We start from the raw sequence: 20,388 nt of genomic DNA, 5'->3' as shown, positions 1-20,388 counted from the left end.
GTTTAAGGGGAGATTCAAGGCAACTCTCCAGGATTGTGGGCAGTAGAAAGTACTTCAAATTATGACACTCCATTAGAGAATATTGCTTAGAAATAAACATTTACAAGATATATTTGGGATTTTTTTTTTGAACTCAAAAAATAACATTCTGTAACATAAGGAAATGTAAAAATGTGGTGAACAAATGCAATCTTACAAAACAACATCAAATCTTACGAACATCAGAATCCTTTTGGGGAAAGTGAGATTCTTAGAAGGTATTTTTGAACAGTTTATTTGGTACTGATGGTTCTATATGGCCACAGAGACCAGCACAATGACAATTCTTCTGCTTAGCAGTTTGGAAATACTGATCTTCATACCATGTAAAAGGACATTCTGTGATGTCCTATCTGTTCACTGTACTTTTATTTGGGGCTATATTCAGATGACAGATGCTCATACTTCACTTAGTCTTCTCTACCAAGATCATTATTGATTAGAGTACACAAAATTAGAAATATAACTCTCTAGATTTTAATTTTGTTTGTTTCTAGTGACACAATTTGACTAAGACTTGGATCAAGGATTAAATTTGTTGCCTCTTTCTAAATATTATTAATCTTGTTCTCCAAGGACAATAGATAATGGTTTAAAGGGATTTATTTAAATATCTTAGCCCTCTTTTAATATAACTGTCATACATCTCTGCTTAAAAAACTATGTGGAAGGGGGAGTGTATAGCTCAGTGGTAGAGTGCATGCTTGGCATGCATGAGGTCCTGGGTTCAATCCCCAGTACCTCCATTAAAAAATAAATAAACCTAATTACTTCCTTCCCCCACAAAAAATTTTTAAATAAAAAATTAAAAAAAACTATATGGAAGCAAGAAGTCATTAATTAAAAACTGCAAAGTTTTCTTCCTTTTTTCTCCATCATTTCTTCCCTCTTTTCCTCTGTCTTTTCTGACAAGCTGTGTAACAACTATATCCAAGTTCCCAAACTTTTCTCTCCAGATTCTTTCCCAGCTTTCACCAAGAGGTGAACAGACCATAAAATATCATTGTTTCCATCAAATCAGAACTGTCAGCACATGTGTGGGCAATACAAAGAAGTTGCAAGGGGACATTTATCTTAGAAATGCTTTTGTGTCAAACAGAGAAGAAATTATTTCTGAGTTTAAAAATAGTCAACACAACTTGGAAAACATGGTGATATTTATTCATGATAATAAACCTGTTTGTAATGAAAGCCATGGCTGTCCAGACGCAAGCTGAACTGTGACAACCCAATGGCTTTCTTTCTTTTTTTTTTTTTTACAAAAAAAATGACACATGTCCCATTATTTGCTAAATGACGTGAGTGCAGAGAAAGATAAATCAAAAACACTAAAATCCTTTTAAACATATCATTTAATACAGATATCAGTTCTGGAAATGGCATTCAAAAATAGTCCCTTTGCTTTAATTTCATCTGCTGAGTTTTGTTACTATGCCTTTACACATTTCTTTAAAGCTATAATTGTTATCATTCATTTCAACACAAAACAGCTAGCACTTTGGCTTGACTTTCCATAGAGGACTAAATTCTATCACATTTGTACATATGTAGGGAGGTATACAATGTCATTTGTAAATATGAGTCTGAAAGGGCCATTAAAAATATCCTATGAATAATATAGTGCATAGGATATATATATACTATATGGTACATATAATAGTTGACAAGAAAAAATTATCTACCTATCTGATTTATAGTTGTCCCTAATAACTTCAGACTTCTTTTAAATTAAAATTACCTTTTGGAAAAAAAATTAAAGTTTGTTGGAGATTCAAATTTCTACACTTAAAAACCATTATATAATTGTTGCTTTTCAAAAATTCACCTCTTTTCCAGGAGTCACTTGGACTCAGTTGATGACATACAAAAATCAAACTAAATGCAACAAAAGACCTTGCTAAATAAAATTTTCTTATTGGAAATGTATAACATGGTCATCTTACACATTTTAAATTGAGTTTTTAGGATTTGCAAATGTAAGATAGATGGCAATGTTCATAAGTATAACTGCAGGAAGAATGGCACTCCTGCCCTGCACACGGTTATTCCCGTCTGTAGGCACTACAACTCTTTTCAGATGGAATTGATTTCTGGCCCCCATGCAAATACGGTAAAGTGCCAGAATAAAATCAAATAAGAATGCTTATGAAAAATAATCAAGTTGGTTACCAAATGTTTCACATCGCTAGATTTCTTAAGAGACTTCTGATGGAAATTTGAAGTGTATGCTATATATCAAGTGCAGGAAAGGTATAAGGCTGCCGGAGAAGTTGCCTCGGTTTATTGACTAAAAAGCCAAAACAACTGTCATAACAATAAAGCTTGACAAGCTAATTAAATGAATGATAACAAAATCTCAGCAGGGAAGTGCCCATTAATTGAATTTATTTGAGAGCATGTTTTCACAAGTATAACCAAATTATCTAATTTTCACTCACATTTAGAAAGTGATAGTCTATAACAACTAATTACCAGAAATGAAGAGAAAGGCCAGTACTTTGAACCAATAACACAGAAGAAAACAAGCATCAAAGAACTGCCATGATATTTGACAGCTTCCTAAGAATTTCATTCATCATTTCACCCTGTGAAAATATTTCTATGAAACTCGCCAAAGAAAAGAATCCCAGTAATTTCTCTGTAGTACTGTCTTTAAAGCTGGAACGCAAAACCATATTCTTTCAATCCTTTCATTACATTAATATATGTGTCAGTATAAGTAGGCCAACTGGTGAAATAACTAAGACTATATTATAGATACAACGTTTAAGCATTTCTTTTCTGTAAGATTAGTGCCATCCTGTTTTCCTCTTTTGTATTACATATAGCTGATTTTTTCTTTTTTAATTTTGTTGCTGTTTTCAGCAACATGTACAGATTAAAAAGAAACTGAATTAAAATATCATTATGGTCAACCTTTAAATTTGAAATTAAGAATGAAATAATCTATACGCAAATTTTCTGCTTTGAAATATTAGCATGATCTCTCCAAACTCAAATCAGGTATTTTTAATGCTTTAGCAAGTGACTTTCCAAATCCCTAAAGTTAATAATAATAAAACTCATGAAACATTTGTAGCAGTCAACTAGGTTTTGTTCACATTCAACATATTCAATAAAAATTTAAAACTATGAAATCTGTCACTTTTATATTGCTGAATCCCATGCTCTAAAACAACATTAATCTGCTGACAAACATTTGGCAATACTTTTATATAATAGCAAGACAATGAAATAAAGCCAATTTTGGCTTACTGTTTATTTAAATTCTAAGCAGCGTTGACTATTTGCAATTTCATCTGAGGCAGGAAAATCTGAATTAATAAGTAATGACAAGATATTTGTTTAATTTTTGGACTATTTTTTCCTGAAGAAAATTTTCATCTAAATAAATGCATATAGGGTAAAATTTAATAACAATACTCAAAATATTTCTTGCATTTAAAATTTATATTTCAGCTTTAAAAACAATTCTGAATGTTCTGTTTATTGTGGGACATCATTTTACATTCAGAAAACTAGCTGCCATAATTATAAAACTAGCAACTAACATTCATTTGCAATGACTTTATCACGACTGGAAACAGTAATAAAACTTAGAACTGCCTTATCTCCCACAAAGTTGATGCTATATTAATTAAAATAAAAAGAATAGGGCTATGCTTTGTTTTCCTAAATTATTTCCCTAAATTAATATAAAATAGATGTCAGTTGTGGTCTAGATAGGTAGATTGATTGATAGATAAATTTAGAGCAACATATACGTACATAGATACAAATATGGCCATCATTAAAATACGACAGAATGATTTTGCTAAGTGAATTAATGCATATGAAAGGCTTCATTTATTTCTTATTTTGTTTTCATTTCTATTTCTGTTTTTATCTTTTATTTAATCAATATACTAAAAGACAGTTTTCTGATTAAACAATATTTCAGATGCTAGACAATTCTTTTTATTGGTTTACATTGGCAGTTCACAGTCTAAAAGCATAACCAAATCAGGCAAAACTGCATGTAGACCGCTCTGGATTTTGAAGACGTTTTGCTTCTAACAGAGATACTTATTTGGAGTTAAGGAGCAGTATCTATGTTTTACTGACAGTTAATAATTGGGAGGGGGAGTTGTAAGTAAAGAAATTCTTCGAAATAGGAGATTTTTTTTAGTGTTAGCTTAATGTCTTGCTAAGCACTTTTAAATGTTCTTAGAAGGATAACTTTTTATCCACTACTTTATGATATTTTAATCAGCCTTATTTTTGGAATCTAGCTATTCTGATTTCATATATACTGCACATTTATTTTCAATAGACCTTTTCTTTGATGATCAGAATTGGAACTTGGAACCCGTATTTCTAAATGAAAACAATTGGCACATTTTATTTCCACACCATTTTCATGTAAGAGGTATTTAAAAACACAATGCTAATATTTTCCATGAGTCCCTGGGCTTATAAATTCATAACATTAAAGTTTCATCAGTTTCATCTTAGATGAGACTTGCTTTTAAAAACAGGATGTGTTTTCTGCGGAAGTTAACCTATATGTCTTCAAAAACCCGACTGGTCTAGAAAAATGACTCTCTGAGACAGTCATGTTCCTTTTGTTTGTTTGTGTTTTTAAAAAAAGACAAAACAGCAATAAACATTTTAGCTCTTTAATGAGCAAAGATCATGTCTCTTAGCATTGGACTAATAGTCATTATTATCTTTATTTCACGCAATGACCAGTGACATGGCCAAGATGTACAAAGTTGTTTCCATCAAGTAGTATACAATTTTTTTTTCGTATAATAAGCTTTCATTCTTGAAAAAGAGTAACTGAAAAGAAAGGTTTCTGTTACTGCAGTTAGTTTGTCAGAGAAAGTTCTTTGCATTATCTTACAAACTATCAAAATTGCTAGTCATCTGAAAAAATGTAAAAAAAAATCACATAACTTTAGTCTAATAGAAATATAGTACAGGTAAGAGAGAAAGTATTTATCAGGATGTGCTCTTTAAGTCCATCTCAATTTTTTTTTAATATAAATGTACATCTGATTACATATACAAACATTTGGAAAGGTCTGTGATATACTGTTACTGGTAAACAACAAGGGAATGAAGAGTTTCCTGTGGTCTTAGAATATTCACTTAAAATCACACGTACGTGTAAGACTAAAATCCTCCAGATGTTGACTCCCCTTTTAGGTCTGTATCTAGGTTGCACTCTACTGAGATTGTGTGAGTAAATTCCAGTGAATGAATGAACCTCAGTAAGAAAGATAAGTGATGTGAGGAGGGACATAACTTTATATTGAATTCTTAGTAGTAAACATTTTGTCATGCAACATGAGTAAATCAATTAACTGAGAACTGTAATCAGAGTGGTAATTTGGGGCATCCTCATATCATAATAAAGACTTGCAAGTAATTTCTTTGGACACACTTCACCTTACCAAAAGTAACAAAACACAGAGTAACAAAAACCACAGCAAATTATAGATCCCGTAACACATTTCCAATTAGGGTTCTATTTCTCTAAATTATTTAGATGGGAATGAAAAGAACATTAAAAACACGGGAAATTTTTTTCTGGGATTCATATCAGCGAGTATTCACCACTATACCTATAGTTTCTTCAAATACCTTTAATAACTAACTCCTTCTATTATCAATACTACGGTGAATTATTTTATTGTAGTTACTTTTGCCCCTTAAAATCTTCTTTAGGTTCTGCCAATTGATGGAGGAAGCTTCTACTAAAAACTCCAATGAGATGAGAAGGATTTTAATTACGGCTTAATCAGCAGCACAGCCACCAAGCATATAAATTATCATGCACATCGTGCTAAAAATATCCAGTTTCCTTTATCCCCACAACTTTATACTGACAGCACTTATGTGATAATGTTGTACCTGCCAGTCTTTAAACTTCTTTGTTTTACTGGCAAATTTCAGCATGAGCCTCTGCTAAGGCCATTAACAGCATTGGTGCTTTGTGTACTTATCCAAATATGTAAATATGGTCTACACAATAAAACTGCTCCAAATAAAACCTGGTGAAAATTATCTGACATTCCATTGGTGTGTCCCTTGTGCATATTCATGGTTGTTTTTTTATTTTTATTTTTTATATTTCAGACATAGTTCTTTCCTGTTTGATGTTCCACATGCCTAATTCCATTATGTAACATAAATCTTCAAAAAATTAATTCTTGAATGTGAATGAAAAAGTATCATTCAGAACAATTGCTTCGAGCAATTGAAATTCGTTTTTAAAGTTGATTTGTGTATATATGTACAATTCAATTTTTTCAAAACCCCCAAAGTTCTTGATATGTATATTCACATAATATTCCTCCTTATTTAAATAGTAAGAGTCTTGTAGGTTGAAAGCCAAGGAATCTTCAGTACTCTTTTACTGCAGTCCATCAAAAAATAGAGTTTGTTTCTCTTATCTGGCTATACCCTGGTTGTTGAATGTGAATGGGGGTGAGGGTGGGGGTGGGGCAGAGTATTGTTCTGTCCTCCAGTAAATGTATTGAATGTGTGTAAGGGCTGAATCCCTGGTATAGTGTTGGGAATCATTGTAATGGTGTTAGGTGTCATTAAAGGAACATCATCAGGTGACCTCCTCATAGCTAGTGTGTAATCTGGGGGACAGGCGGTCCGAAGAACCACCTCATGTGGATGGATGGACTCACATTCATGATCCAAATCAGTGTGCTTCATTTGGAGGGACATGATCTCCTCTTCTTGTGCATGGGTCAGATCATTGGTAGTCGTGCGCTGAGGGCTGCATCTCCTGTGAACATCATGTCTCCTCTTATCCTTTTTGTAGTACAGGGCTGCAAAGGCCAAGATGTTCAGAAACAGCAGTGATGCTCCAACCGCAATCGTGACGCTCAGCTCTGTGGAGTAGTCCCTTTGATCCACTGAAAATGGACTCGGTTGTTGTTTGGGATCATCCTGCTTGGCAGTGGGAAAGGCTGATGTGACAGGTACAGAATTTTTTCTTGTGGGTCTGAAAGTGATGTCAGTTGATGGCACTTTAGTTGTTGTCGAGGTATACTGAGAAATGTCATTGAGATTATGCAGATGAGGTACCAGCTCCAACCAGAGGTTCACCTTATTGGCTCTGTAATGTTCTTTAACTCTCGGTTTTAATCCAATATGGAGATAGAGTTGGTCTTTCTGGGAATATCTGGTCCATGCTACTTCTTCAAAGCGGTTGGGTTTGGTATGGATGAATTTTGTGTCTTGAGGGACTGGCTGATTTGGGTCACTAGAAAAGAAAGGAGAAATTATGAGGAAAAAAAGTCTTATTCTTTTAAGTCAAAATAGTACTAGTTGAACATCTAATTGAAGAGGTAACTCAGCAAGGCTTTAAATTGTGTTTTAACACAACTTGGGTCAATTTAGAAATATAAATCCCATCGCAGGCAGGTGGATAATGTAATGCAAGTAAACTATACATTCTAATTCTCTCTGCCCTTGGATTGCTATATAGCCAAAGGTTTAAAAATTCATATACATATGAGTTGTCTCACAGGCCCACTAGCAGAGACAGCCACAGGAAAACTTGGGATTTGGAATTGGAAGATAAGAATTTGAGTCCTGGTAATGCTATATCCTACACATGTGAATATCTATATGAAGCTTTCAAAGCCTAAGGTTTCTTTTCTGAAAAATAAGATTATAGTACCTGACCTGCCTACCTCACAATTCACAAGGTAGTTGGAAGGATGAAAAGGTATTCAGTACTAAAAAATAAAAATCTCTATAAAATAATATTTGTCACTATTGAATAACAATAAGTCCTGTGTAATTAAAAAGCAAGATAAATTTAATTGTTGAGTAATACCATAAAGATATAAGCCTTTCTTAATAAACTTTACCAAGTAAGAACTAATAAAGCAATGATTTTTGAAACACCACAAATAAAGAATTTTGAATAAAGGAATTTAACATATTATTGGTATTAATCTATTAAATTAAATCATTTGGGCACAAAATATGTGTTTTTTAAGTGCTTAAAATGATGCCTTTATTAAATTATAGCATTCGTTCCTTAGGTACATACCCAGTTTTAGCAAAATTTGTCCAGTATGTCATTACGACTGCACTCAGCATCACATCATTTTTGGAGAAATTGCAAGGAAATAACTCTGTAGGTCCAATCATGGGAATTCCTAGTACGTAGGGAACCTCATCTCCATGAGCTGCATCAGCCCAAGCTGGAACCTGATCTGTTTGGCAATGATGGTAAAAGGCATAGAAGTATGTAGGTGAACCAAAGTTTGAGTGAAGATCTGCTGTAGCTACAGCTGGTGCCACCCACTGATGGTCCGTAAACAAAGCCAGTAATGTCTTCCTTCTGGTTTCAGGATTATGACGGTCAGCCCAGTCAGTATACATGAATTTAATGGTTTCTCTCAAAACATCTTTGCCTTCAGGATATCCATATAAATTATCAACAAAATTGGAAACAGCAAAGTCAAAATCACTAGCTGATATACCATCATCGCTATCTACTATATTTTCGACAAATTTTAACCCTTCCCCTTGGTTAACTCCTAACATTATATCATAGTTGAGAAACTCTCCTTGCTCCATCAATATCTGAGGGTCATCCGGAATTACATCACCGTCAATCACGGGTCCGAAGGCTATGTGGTATCGTGCTGGTTGAATATCTTGGTCAACAAGTTCTTTGTAAGGCTTCTTCTGTAGGCATTCCACTAACTCTACTGTATCTGAAACATTGCAACCAACTTTTGTGGCCAACATTCTAGCGTATTTTGCAGGTTGGAAACTAACAGCCCAGCTGGAAAGGGCTGTTCCACTTTGAGCTATTGCTCGTTGAAAAAGACCTATGGGAAAAACAACAAAGTTTCAGATGACCTTTGAATAATATGGTAAAACAATAAAATCTGGTATTTTAGACATGTGTATAAAAACCCAGATATGACTCAAGAAACAGGGAGATAGAGACATTTCTGCTTAGGAGAAGGTACATAAGGTCATCCCCAGGATATAATGAATTAAAGAGTTGAACCTAAGTCTTCTACTTTGAGTAGCAACTACTTTAGGGATCAAGAGGTCGAATCTGCAGTGTCTCAAGAAGGCAGTAAGAAAGGAGAGAAGGAGACTGTGTAAATACTAGTGGTAAAAAGCCCCTAATATTTCTTTGCTCATCATGTAAACACCTATGTTATTATTATAGCCAACCAGATGAGGCCAACTCTCTCCTTTTTAACTCTTTATCAGAATTTGTATTGTCTTTTGAGGATATTTCCTCCAGTTTGGCTATACGCATCTTTCTTCAAAATGGCTCTGTATGTTTGTTTTAATCAGATTTTATTTGGAAAAATCATAACTTGGGGGCTGGAATTTGCTAATACCCTGGGGATGGCCCTAATGGCACACAAAACAGAATATCACTTTAGACATACTCTTTCCAGCTCTTCATGTCAGACATAGTATGCTGAATACTTTTCTTTCAGAAAAGGACAAAACATTTGAAGTGTTTTTGCCAGGTTAAAGAAAATACCATCAGCAGAGGATTTAGTGGGGGATGATTTCTTCACTGTTGAATGTGCACTGCTATATTTTATCATAAAAGATGAAAAGTACACGGTCCATTGCTTTTCACTTAATTGCATTTAAGAATTGTAAATCATGGTCCCATATGCAGTTTGATAAGAGTTGAATGCCATTCAAATTTATAAATGAACTTTACTCATTAAGATATTTTCTAATAAAATTTTTGTTTAAAAATATGATTTATCTTTTTTCAAAAATTGCATTTATTACCAATTTCCAAATATGGCTTTTTAGTTCATTTATTCAAACACATGCTCAATTATTCACATGTGTTAATGCGTAAGAACTCTTTTCACAAAGGTGTTAAAGCAATGTCTGAATTAGAAGCAAAGTTTTCATTTTTTCTCCAAACGTGTATATGTGTTCAAAATGTCTGTAATATGTTCCCAGATAATTCTAAAAATATTCAAAAAGTCAAACAGTACTAATTTAAATTTGTTTTCGTTTCTGACATTTTTATGAACATATTTTTCATTTGCTAGAGCAAAGTTTGCCAAAGCAAATAATATAAATACAGATAATTAAAAAAATTTATATAGGCTATGTGTTTGTCAACATTTGCTCAGAGAACTATTTTACTAATTAAAAACTTCACAACTAAAATAACTTGGTGATTTCTAGAAGATTCTTTCCCATTTTAGGGACTTACTGACATTAACTAAATATACCAAAAAAGATTTTAAGGCAAATACACATCATGTTCAAGATTGTCTGAAACAGGCCATCTAGATGGTATTTGGAAAACAATGTATTTTATCCTTAGGGATAGTGCTTGTTATGTGTGATTGACTCCTGGTAGATACAGGCCTGAGGATTGCTGCAGCCCTGGGAAGTTGCCAGACTTTAAAGTCTATGTCTGCAATGGAGACCGAATTAACCCAATGATTTCAAGACCTCTTCTGAGCATCTTCTGATCAAATTAGGTAGCTTTGTTAGTGGCGATAAACTTAGGATTAGACCAAATATGAGTCCATTTATCTAGGCAGGTACGGACAGATTTCCTTGAAGGCTGTGATGGAATCCTGTATTTTCAGTTGTTTGCACAGCCAGCCATTTTTGCCAATGTTTCCCACATCACAGATTGATGAATAGCAATGCTAGCTGATGAACTAATTCATTCATCTCTTTATCCAATGTTAGTTTTATACTGGCTGAAAACGGCTTTGGTGCCCATTTTCACTTTACATTTAGAAAAAATTTTAGAAAAAATCAGCAGAAATAGCTTGAGACTAAATGACCCCAAGAAGTCCGAACAGACTGTCTAATGTTAACCAACATAACATGGCATTAGGCTAGTCCTCAGGCTAGAACAATCTAATCTGTTCTATTACACAACAACAACAAACTTTGTTAGTTCAAAATAAGCCCTTTCACTACAGACTAAAATCTCTGTACAATTGGAAATGTTCTCATATATGTGTCATTTTGTCATCTTGAATCAGAATTCTACTAGTATAAATGTGACGTTACTATATCTATAAATTAAGTCTATAATAAAATATGATTCTCCAAATATATATACTCTTTTAATGACTGACTGTTCTTTTGAAATTTCACATTAATGTGTCTTTGATACCAAAAACAAACATTCTGTGTCTGGTGTTCATATCATAAAACTCAGTCTTACAAATGAAGATGCTTCATGAATTACAATCGACAGTGTATACTTTCTTAATATATATAAAATGACAATAAAAAAACAGAAAATACATGATGGTCTATGTTGATATATATTCTCCATCTTCCTGCTTATTATGTATATAAAATGGAGAGGAAGTATGTGCTTTTACAGATTTCGCTAACAAAACACCTCTGTCTTGTGGACATTTCCAGTGAGTAACGCAATGAGCATGGGTGACTACACTCATGGTAAAATGGGAGTCCATAAAGACCAACATGATGAGCTTTGGGTGGGCACTTTGGAAAAAAGACATCAAGGCCAGAAAATGGAGACAAGAACAATATTTCATGGATTTAAGCAGCCTCGGTGCTCCATGCTGCTTTGTCAGTCTTCAGGGGTAAAAAATAACACTTTTGCAGTTGAAAATAGAAAAGGCACAAGTTCAAACGTATCTTTCTTTTTAGTCAAAACTCTACTAGTGACCTCCATGCTTTGACAATTTTGGATCATGCATGCAAAATAATCAAACATTCATTCTCTACTCAGACAACAAATGAAAATCACATTTCCAGACAAACTAGTTTACAACTGCTCCCTTATCTTCATACTACTAAAGGGTTTAAAATGTCTATTATCTTAAAATTAGAATGCATACAAGACCTGCATTAAAAAAATTAAAAATAAAACTTGTCCTTGATTGTGATTACTGAATAAACAGAGATGACACAACTGTGACCGTCTTTGAGTTTCCCCAAAATCACCCTTTGGAGGAAAGAAAAGTAACTGTAATGCTAACTGTCCTGAAGTGTGCTTAAAAGGGCGTCCACACCAAGCTCTGCAGGAGACAAAGAAAAGAGTTTGGCAAAAATTTCATGCATAGAGAAGCTGAAAAAACAAAGTTTTAAACAGTTATTGAGTTCAACCTAACACTTAGTTTGCACAGAGAAATATATACAGAGCATCACATACTACTGATGGTGGTGGCATGCAGACACCAAAATTGTCAAAATTTGCAACCTGCATAATACCTTTGGTTGAATTGCTCCAACGGTTACCTTCAGAATAATGGGATAAAGTCAGCAGATTGACACATGAACCCCCAGCGCCAGATCCAAAAACAGTGATTCTTAAGGGATCACCACCAAAGAATCCAATATTCTCACTAGTCCATCTTAAAGCCTGTATGAGATCAAGGAGTCCATAGTTTCCTTTTGCAGCCTGATCCCCTGTGCTCAAGAAACCTGGAAAACAGAAATAAAAAAAATCTTAGAACAGCCTTTTGAGTTGACATGCATCAAATAGACATCAAATTCAAATACAATTGAAGCCTGTGTTCATCAAGATGGGTACAATCCAAGTTCTTTAGTAAAAAATTATTCCCACCAGAATAAAATAATTTACTTTAGGAAGAATGACAGAGACTAAAATCTGAAAAATGACATTTATCTTCCCCAAATGTTTCCCAGGTTATCCAGGCAACAGGTAACAGGGGGCAGATAAAGAGAAAGAAAACATTCTGAAGACTTTAAGGGAGACCTTCTAGAAGCCAAGTTACTTGGAGATTTTTGGGATAGTATCATGGGGTGTATATGAGACTATGTTTTTGCATAAATACTATTAGTCCTCAAGTTGTTCATTGTCTAACATGGTTGGAATTTAAGGTATGTGTAGCAGACTGGCTGGATATGAGGGTGTAGAGAAGGGGTATTTTTCTAAAGTTTGTTCATAAAATTATATGCGTCTCTTTGCATGTATATGAATATGCACATTTTTATTAATGACAGTCCATGGTTAAGAAAGAATCACTACTAGAGGTAATTTGAGATTGCATTTTGGAATGCCTTAAGTGCTAAATTGAGGACAGTTGCTCAATTAAAAAGCAGTGTGGAATAATTGAAGATTTTAGAAAAGCAAGATTCATATTTCTAGGATGCTCAAAGCTCTCTTGTATAGTGATTTTAATAATGAAGAGGAATACATGTTAAGTAATAGAGTAGAGGTAGAGGAGAGGTCTCAAAGATCTAAATTGACAGAGTGGAAAAGGCAATTGAAAAAAAGAAGACGGATGGTGTAAAAATGAAAAAACAGAAACTTCAATTAAAATAGAACCGAGAGATCAGTTGGGGGAGCTCTCAAGCCTTCTGACAACAGCCAAGCCCAACAGGAAGAAGAAAAACTTCCCATGCCTGGCAAGAGCTCAGCCAATGAGAGACTCTCACAACTTGGCCAATGAAAAGCCATTATGCTTTGAACTCTCAATTCCTCCAATGGATTCTTTTTCTTTTTCTTTCTTTTTTTTTTTAATAGCCCTTTCCACTTCCTTTCCCCTGTTTAAGAGAGGTCTCCTCTCCTTCCTATGGGGGACTTGCGTGTGGCTTTCCATGGTTACTGACCCTGAATTGTAGTTCTTTGTTGATTGCGAATGAACTCATTTTTGCTGGAGAAATAACTGGCAGTCTATTTGTTTTAGATCAACAATAGAAAAAATATTGTAACAGTAAGAGCTGAGTGACTTTCTTATATTTGGAAGTTGTTGTAGAAAGAAGAGCCAAAGATATTACTTTAATAATACTTTAAACATATTCATTCACTTGCTGACTTAATAGCTTTTATAATGTTTACTATAACTTGTAAAACAAACATCTACTCTAATATATTTCTACAGTTGGTATCATAGGGGAGGAAAAGAACCTTTCTTCTATGCTTTTATGTTCTGGCTGGTCTAAGAATTAAATTGATATGAGACAGATTAACTAGAGAAAAACAAAGTTTAATGACATGTGTACATGTGAAAGACCCAGGAAAACTGAGTAATTCACCAACATGGCTGAAGTCTTCAGCTTACATGTTATTTTCAGCTGAAGACAAAAGAGGATGTTGGGTATTGTGGTTTGAGACTTCAAACGGGAGGAAGGAGATTCACATGAAGATGGAAAAGCAAATGTTTGGTAAACAATTATTTGCTGTGCCCTGCAGGCGCAATGGGACACAGAGCAGCACACCTGCTGAGTCCCCCTACCACACTGAGCCCATATTCTCCCTAGATATTTCTGGCGATAGTTCACTTCCTGCCACAGGCTCCTCTATCTAATTCTTCAGGCAGCTTAAGGTGGAGGTGAAAGGAAGACTTCCTGAGTCTTCTGTTTCTTAAAAATAATCAGCCAAAATAATCCTCATATCAAAGAGACACATTTTGGGGTGGCAAATATCACAAATATATTCAGATAGATACTTATTTCTGAATACAGACACATTATAGAGATTCAATGTTTGTGATAAAAATTATTTTATCCAATTTAAACTATACCACTAATTAATTTTTAAAAAGCCAGGAGGTCAGTTATATTTGTGAAAATCAGACTGTGGTAATAGTACCCATCCATTGAGCAAATCAATCTATACACAAAACAAAATTTTGAACAGGAAATTCTTTAGGCTCACTGTAGAAAGTCATAGATGAAATCAAATCTTTCTGAATAATTTTGAAAAATATTAAGAAATGCATACAATCAGTTCTTATTTTCCTACGAGATCACAAATGCTAAGAAACAAAAGTACAATCTAATCTATTGTGTGCGTGTGTGCGTGTGTGTGTGTGTATGTCTCTGGAAATATCAAATCATCCTTGAAATGGAGGTTTTTAAAAATAGATTCCAAATAAACATATCTTTCTGGTTATACTACTTAACTTTTATTGAATCTACATAACAATTAAATACATTTTCATGGTATCTTCTCACGTAAAAGAATATTGCAAATATGCAATATTCATATAAGTGAGAATATATTAAAATACAAAACAAGACAAGGAACTCTTTTAACTTTATTTGCTGTTAAGTGAATTTTGGTATAAGACAGAACCATTAGTTTCAATTCCTGAGGGAATCTGTTAACAAATGTTTTGGTCTATAAAGATAGGCTGATGGCATGAACCCTGAAAACAACATTCTGGAAGGACTACTGTGTATTAGATAGAAAGGACTCTTGAAGGATAAAGGAAATGTGTGTGTGTGTGTGTGTGTGTGTGTTTGTGCGTGCATGAGACAGAGAGAAAGACAGAGAGGGAATGAAAACATATTCTAGGTAGTTTATTATCTGTAATCGCACATCATAAATATGTTCAGATAGACACTGATTTCTGAATACAGCTTATGCCACTTGGTGCAAACCCCAGGATTTGTATTTAATTCCTCTTGAAATAGTATTGAATAAGTCCAACTACATTGAAATGACTCTACATTCACAGAAAAATTGACTTACTAATAGCCATCATTCAATACGTAGCATGTAGAGAACAATGATAATAAGATTATTATCTCTACACAAACTAAATGTAGTGTCCCCTCTACAATTCCAATTTCAGTAGCACAATTTAAACCACTCTGATAGATTGGTCAAATAGTTTTGTGTTTATATAACAATACTTTAAAAACATGCCAAATATCTCTTTATAGAGAGAACAGCCTCTGCTTTATATATAAAGAAATCTTGTAGCGTCTTAAAAAAACTTAAATAAAATTCAATTCCAAAGTTTCCTGTTAAGCCATGAAGAGTGGAATAAATCACTGGGTAAAAGTTTGTGTCCTAGGCTTGGAATGTCAAGCTCTGTTTTCATCCTTCAGAACTGAATTCCCCTCCCTCTTAATTTCTATTTGATGTGTATGTTGCCCTTCTCTCTCTCTCTTTCTCTCTCCTTTCTCCAACTGAAAACAGCTGATCATTAGAGTGAATTCAGAGAGCCACTACGAGTTTTACATTAGAAAAAAAAAATAGTTAGCTCCTGCCTTTATTAAGGCCAGCCAACCAATAAAATCGTATCTCTTTCGACCTGTTAAAATAATACTATATGCTTGCATGAATTCCTTGATTTCCAATTCTGCATTCAAACAAAACTTTATGGCTCAGCTAAGGGCACAAAATGAAGACAGTTCAATAAATTGCTACTCAAAAGAGACACAGTTTGCTAATTGTCCAAGTTGTGTGCATTGGCAGTATTCTTTATACCTTACTATTGAACAAAGTATTCATTCAAAGTTCCTTTTAAAATTAACGTAGCTGTTGTGTTCTTAACAGCAGAATCATTTCAGATCACTCCAGCTGGAGCTTTACCTTGAACTGCTCAGCTACAGCCCAGCCATGAGAGAAGTCAATTTTTCAAAGAGCTAAAAGCGTTGCTCTCCTTTATGATTACTTTAGAGAAGGTTCTTCTCTTAATGTCACTGAAGTTATTTTTAACAGATAGTTGCTAATTTTACTTGGCCTTCAATTGTAAGCTCTTAGAATGTGAGACTAATTTTTGTCTTAACACACTGACACATTTTTTTGTTAGACAGAATAATAATAATTACAAAATAAGCTCTTCTTTTTTTGGAGGGGGGAAGCAGCAGAATTTTCCAAAAAAAAAAAAAATTCAACTATTTAATTTGCTTGACTCATGAATATAAAACCTTGAAAAAGTATTACTTTTAAACTTATAACGTACTTAGAAAATTCATAATTATAATTATACCAAAGATATATCATTGGCTCATGTATCCACTATAATTGCCATTCAACTATATGTTTAAATAGAATTTATTTAATGTCATTTTTCCCACCTAGAAATTCATTCCAAGTTTAAAAAATCTCCAATGTCTGTTGTTCCTTCATGGAAGCACTACTAATCTGATTAAATTTACTGAGCAGATTTGCCCTCAATTTGATGATTACCTGATCTAGCAAGTAGGATTACTTTCTAGGTGTTAGAGAGAAACCATGCAATTGGACACATAAGTCCGCAGGCCCTTGGAACAGAAAAATCAGCTTAGGCCTAAATAAACTGGGCAAGGGGAAAATAAATAAAGATTACTGCAGCCAAGGTATTGGCTTGGGCTACTGACGGACAGTGAACTCAGACAGCTCTCTGATAGAAAGACCCTAAAGAGCAGGAAGGAACTAAGTTAAGTTGTCTGGCAGCAGCCCTAAAGCTTACTGGTTGACCCCATCTATATCCAGAGCTCTTACAATACAACCATACAGGCAACATCTTCAGAATGTAAAACAGGAGGAAAGCATGGTGCTTCTCAGTGGGAAAAAATATATATATCCAGCATATTCCAGGAGGAACCTGGGACTAGGAAAAAATGCAGACTATTTACATTTTAGTTGACGTCTAGAATGTCAGAAATTTAAGATGTCAGTGAGTCTATAATTTCGTTTCTTTGGGAGGGGGCAAATTTGAATGTCTATGTTTATTGTGTTTAATTTCTGAAAATGCTAAATAGAATATATATATTTAGATTCCACAGTATGTAATTCATGCTACAAAGAAGTATAAAAGAAATCTTTTGTGTTTATCAATGCTATTGTCTGGTTACAGATAATTGTGGTTGGCTCCTTGAGTCAAATTGATAAGTACTTCAACATAGAGACTGTAATGAGTATTAAAAAGCCAGCCTTTCAGATATGAGACTTTGAATAGTAGTGAGGAATCTTTCTAGGGACTGAAGAGTATGGGTCAGAAAATTAGCTCATTAAGAATTTTGCTCCTTAAACACAAAAGAATTTAAAACTGTGGGATTAATACTTCAAAATTTTTGGCTAGCAATCCACCTGGAAACCCCATGTGCTAACTCTTTCTCATCTTCTCAGTTGCCAAGACTGGTCAGTCTTTCCTCTGCATTCTGTCTCTGTCTTCTGTTTTCTGTGCAAGTCACTGACTTATTCTAGATCTTCTTAGACTCATAAAATCCTCCTGACTAGTCACTCAATCTCCGAACTTCCAGCAAGTAATCTTCCCTCTATTCTGTCACCAAACTTAATTTTGAAAAATATTTTTTCTAATGGAGGATGCTATTATATCAAAATAAAATCCTCATGTTTAGACATAATTGGATAGTTTCCCTTTATTTTTTTGAGTCAAGGTGTTTTAAAATATGATGGTTTAAAATTCCTCAAATTGGATACTTTGGGATCTGTGTAGTGAAGAACACACACAATGCCATTTAATTACCTGACATCTCTAGCTAGCTTCCTTGCTCTTGTGTTCTCGAGAGCTACTGTCCAAAGTCTTCTTAAAAAGTAACAAAGGGTAAAGTCAAAAGGATTTCCTTTTTGTATTCTCTGAAAAAAATTTGCTTTGATATGAAGCTGATATCTTAATATATAACTTGTGGTATTTCCAAACTTCTATATTTTGGTGCATTTATTTATTTATTTGTTTCTTGTGAGATAATTTATTTTTTAGTAACCGATCTTTGGGAAGAGAAAACTGAGTTACTGGCCAAGGCTTTTACTCCTGATAGCTGAACATAGAAAAATATAATGGGAAAGTAGATGGTAATTGCTAACAGATGTCTGGAGAGAAAACACCTGTAGATATTTCTGTATTTCAGTCCCCAAATTCCCAGTATTTTCAACATCTCCAAGGTAAACAGGTGAGATTGATCCTTCTATATTACAATTTAAACATTTTGTGACTCTTTCCCCCATACCGGACTAAAGTATTTATTTTAATCAGTTTCTTCTGAACATAGACAGTAATGGAGGGGAAAAGGCCATGCCTTGATTATCTCTGAATTTTGTAACTATTCCCATTACACGAATGGCTCAGAATGCTGGGGAAAAAGTAACCCTCCACCCCAGCTCCAACACCATCATTTCTATTTCCACCCCAGCCTGACAGCCTAAGGTTGTTAATGTTCATTCTCCTAGGGCTGCATGTCAAGAAAAGCATATCCAATATTCCCTGTACTTCTTGTCTGTTTGAACCTGGACAACGAACCTGGTATCAAAACTGACAAAATTCCTGTGTTTTCCGAATAACCTTTCTCACAATGAAGTGAAAAAGATCTCCTTTCTAAAAGGCCTACTGAGAGACAATAAATCACATTGTTCATTTCTAATTATTCTGATTATGCAGGAGTGTGTCTAGTGATTTAAATGCATAGTTTACTTCAGAGCATGACATTGAGGGGCCCACAGTGGTGACCACATAAAGAAAAGTTTTCAGGAAGTATATAGTTGAGAACAATGCTGTATTGCTTCAGGAACAAAGAGGACTATAAAATTTTTGTAAATATCTAACTGTCTAACATATATCTGGCTCTCTTATGTGCTCCATTGTAGTGTGTGTGTGTGTGCGCACGTGCGTGTGTACTTTGTAATTTACAGTTTGTATTTATAATTTGTTCATCTTCTTTATTTTTTCTGAACCGGATGTTCCACTGTATCTGCCCCAAATGGCCATGCTATATCTGTTTGCTTGAAAGCAGGCAGGCATTAATACATTACAATTCTGGTACCAACAACTCAACTTTCCAAATGAAAGGGTCTATGTGTCTTGCTTTGATGGCAGCAACAAGGTGAAAATCAGACAGATAACCCTCTCAGCAGCCAACCTCTGGGGAAAACAGTCTTAGACACAAAGTGAATGGCTGTAGTAGAAAGGGAGAAAAATAGGACAGTACTGGGTAAGACGTGCCTGAAGGAATAGGACACACGGATTCGCAGGCTACCTGGAATACTGGCCCAAGGACATAAGTTTGAGAGACACTTGGGCTCTCCTCAATAGGTAGTGGTCCGTAGAGACCACCTGACTGAGCAGGACAACTTGGATGTGTAAGCAAGTTACTGTGTGAGCAAGGTTGTTAGCTCCTCTGAGTCTCAGTTTCCTAGCAGATAATGTTAATAATCATGATACTACCCTGTTCAGTTATCATTATTAAAAGAGATAATGTTTATGGAGCACAAGAGAGCTTAATATACACTGGGTAAAAATGCTTTGGTTTTAAGTAACTAAATTTGACATTTTCTTCATTACCATTTGTTTCATTAAAAAATAATAAACCACTTTTCCATTTTTATTGAAAGGAAATATGAATTTCAAAAGAATTCAAAGAAAAAAGTTAAAAATGATAAAACAGTTGAACATATGTATACAGACAACAAGGTTAAATTTACCACAGAGGCTTTTGTTCTAAAGACTATAGTTGGCAAGACAATTGAAAATGCATACGTTGCCCACTAAGTTTTATTCAGGCAGTAAGGGTATTTGTTATGACATACACCCATTTAAGGAATCCCATTAAGGGTAAAGAAGATGTTTGTATTCACTGCAGGTAGTGCCTTAGAATTCAACTCAAACATTTAATTGGGTTTAT

At 34.3% G+C, this 20,388-nt stretch overlaps 1 protein-coding gene and 1 non-coding gene across 13 annotated transcripts in view; one reads left to right on the top strand and one right to left on the bottom strand.

Annotated features, from left to right (window-relative positions):
• Positions 1-712: 712 nt before the first annotated feature.
• Positions 713-785, top strand: TRNAA-GGC (transfer RNA alanine (anticodon GGC)). Its single transcript has one exon. It is a non-coding gene; the product is annotated as a tRNA-Ala (tRNA).
• A 3,924-nt stretch (positions 786-4,709) lies between these two features.
• NLGN1 (neuroligin 1) overlaps positions 4,710-20,388 on the bottom strand; it is a 765,362-nt gene continuing 749,683 nt past the window's right edge. For 9 of the 12 annotated variants that reach the window (XM_064492873.1, XM_064492872.1, XM_064492864.1 and 6 more), the window contains 3 exons: positions 12,277-12,489; positions 8,105-8,894; positions 4,710-7,306 (listed from right to left, as the gene is read on the bottom strand). In XM_064492873.1, coding sequence (XP_064348943.1) covers positions 6,484-7,306; positions 8,105-8,894; positions 12,277-12,489 — 1,826 coding nt within the window. In that variant the 3' untranslated portion in view covers positions 4,710-6,483. The remainder of the gene's footprint in view (positions 7,307-8,104; positions 8,895-12,276; positions 12,490-20,388) is intronic. The other 3 variants (XM_064492874.1, XM_064492876.1, XM_064492878.1) reach the window with 1 other exon arrangement.

This window comes from Camelus dromedarius, chromosome 2 (assembly GCF_036321535.1).
Source record: "Camelus dromedarius isolate mCamDro1 chromosome 2, mCamDro1.pat, whole genome shotgun sequence".
NCBI classification, from domain to species: Eukaryota; Metazoa; Chordata; class Mammalia; order Artiodactyla; family Camelidae; genus Camelus; species Camelus dromedarius.
This window is presented reverse-complemented; position numbering and strand designations above follow the sequence as displayed.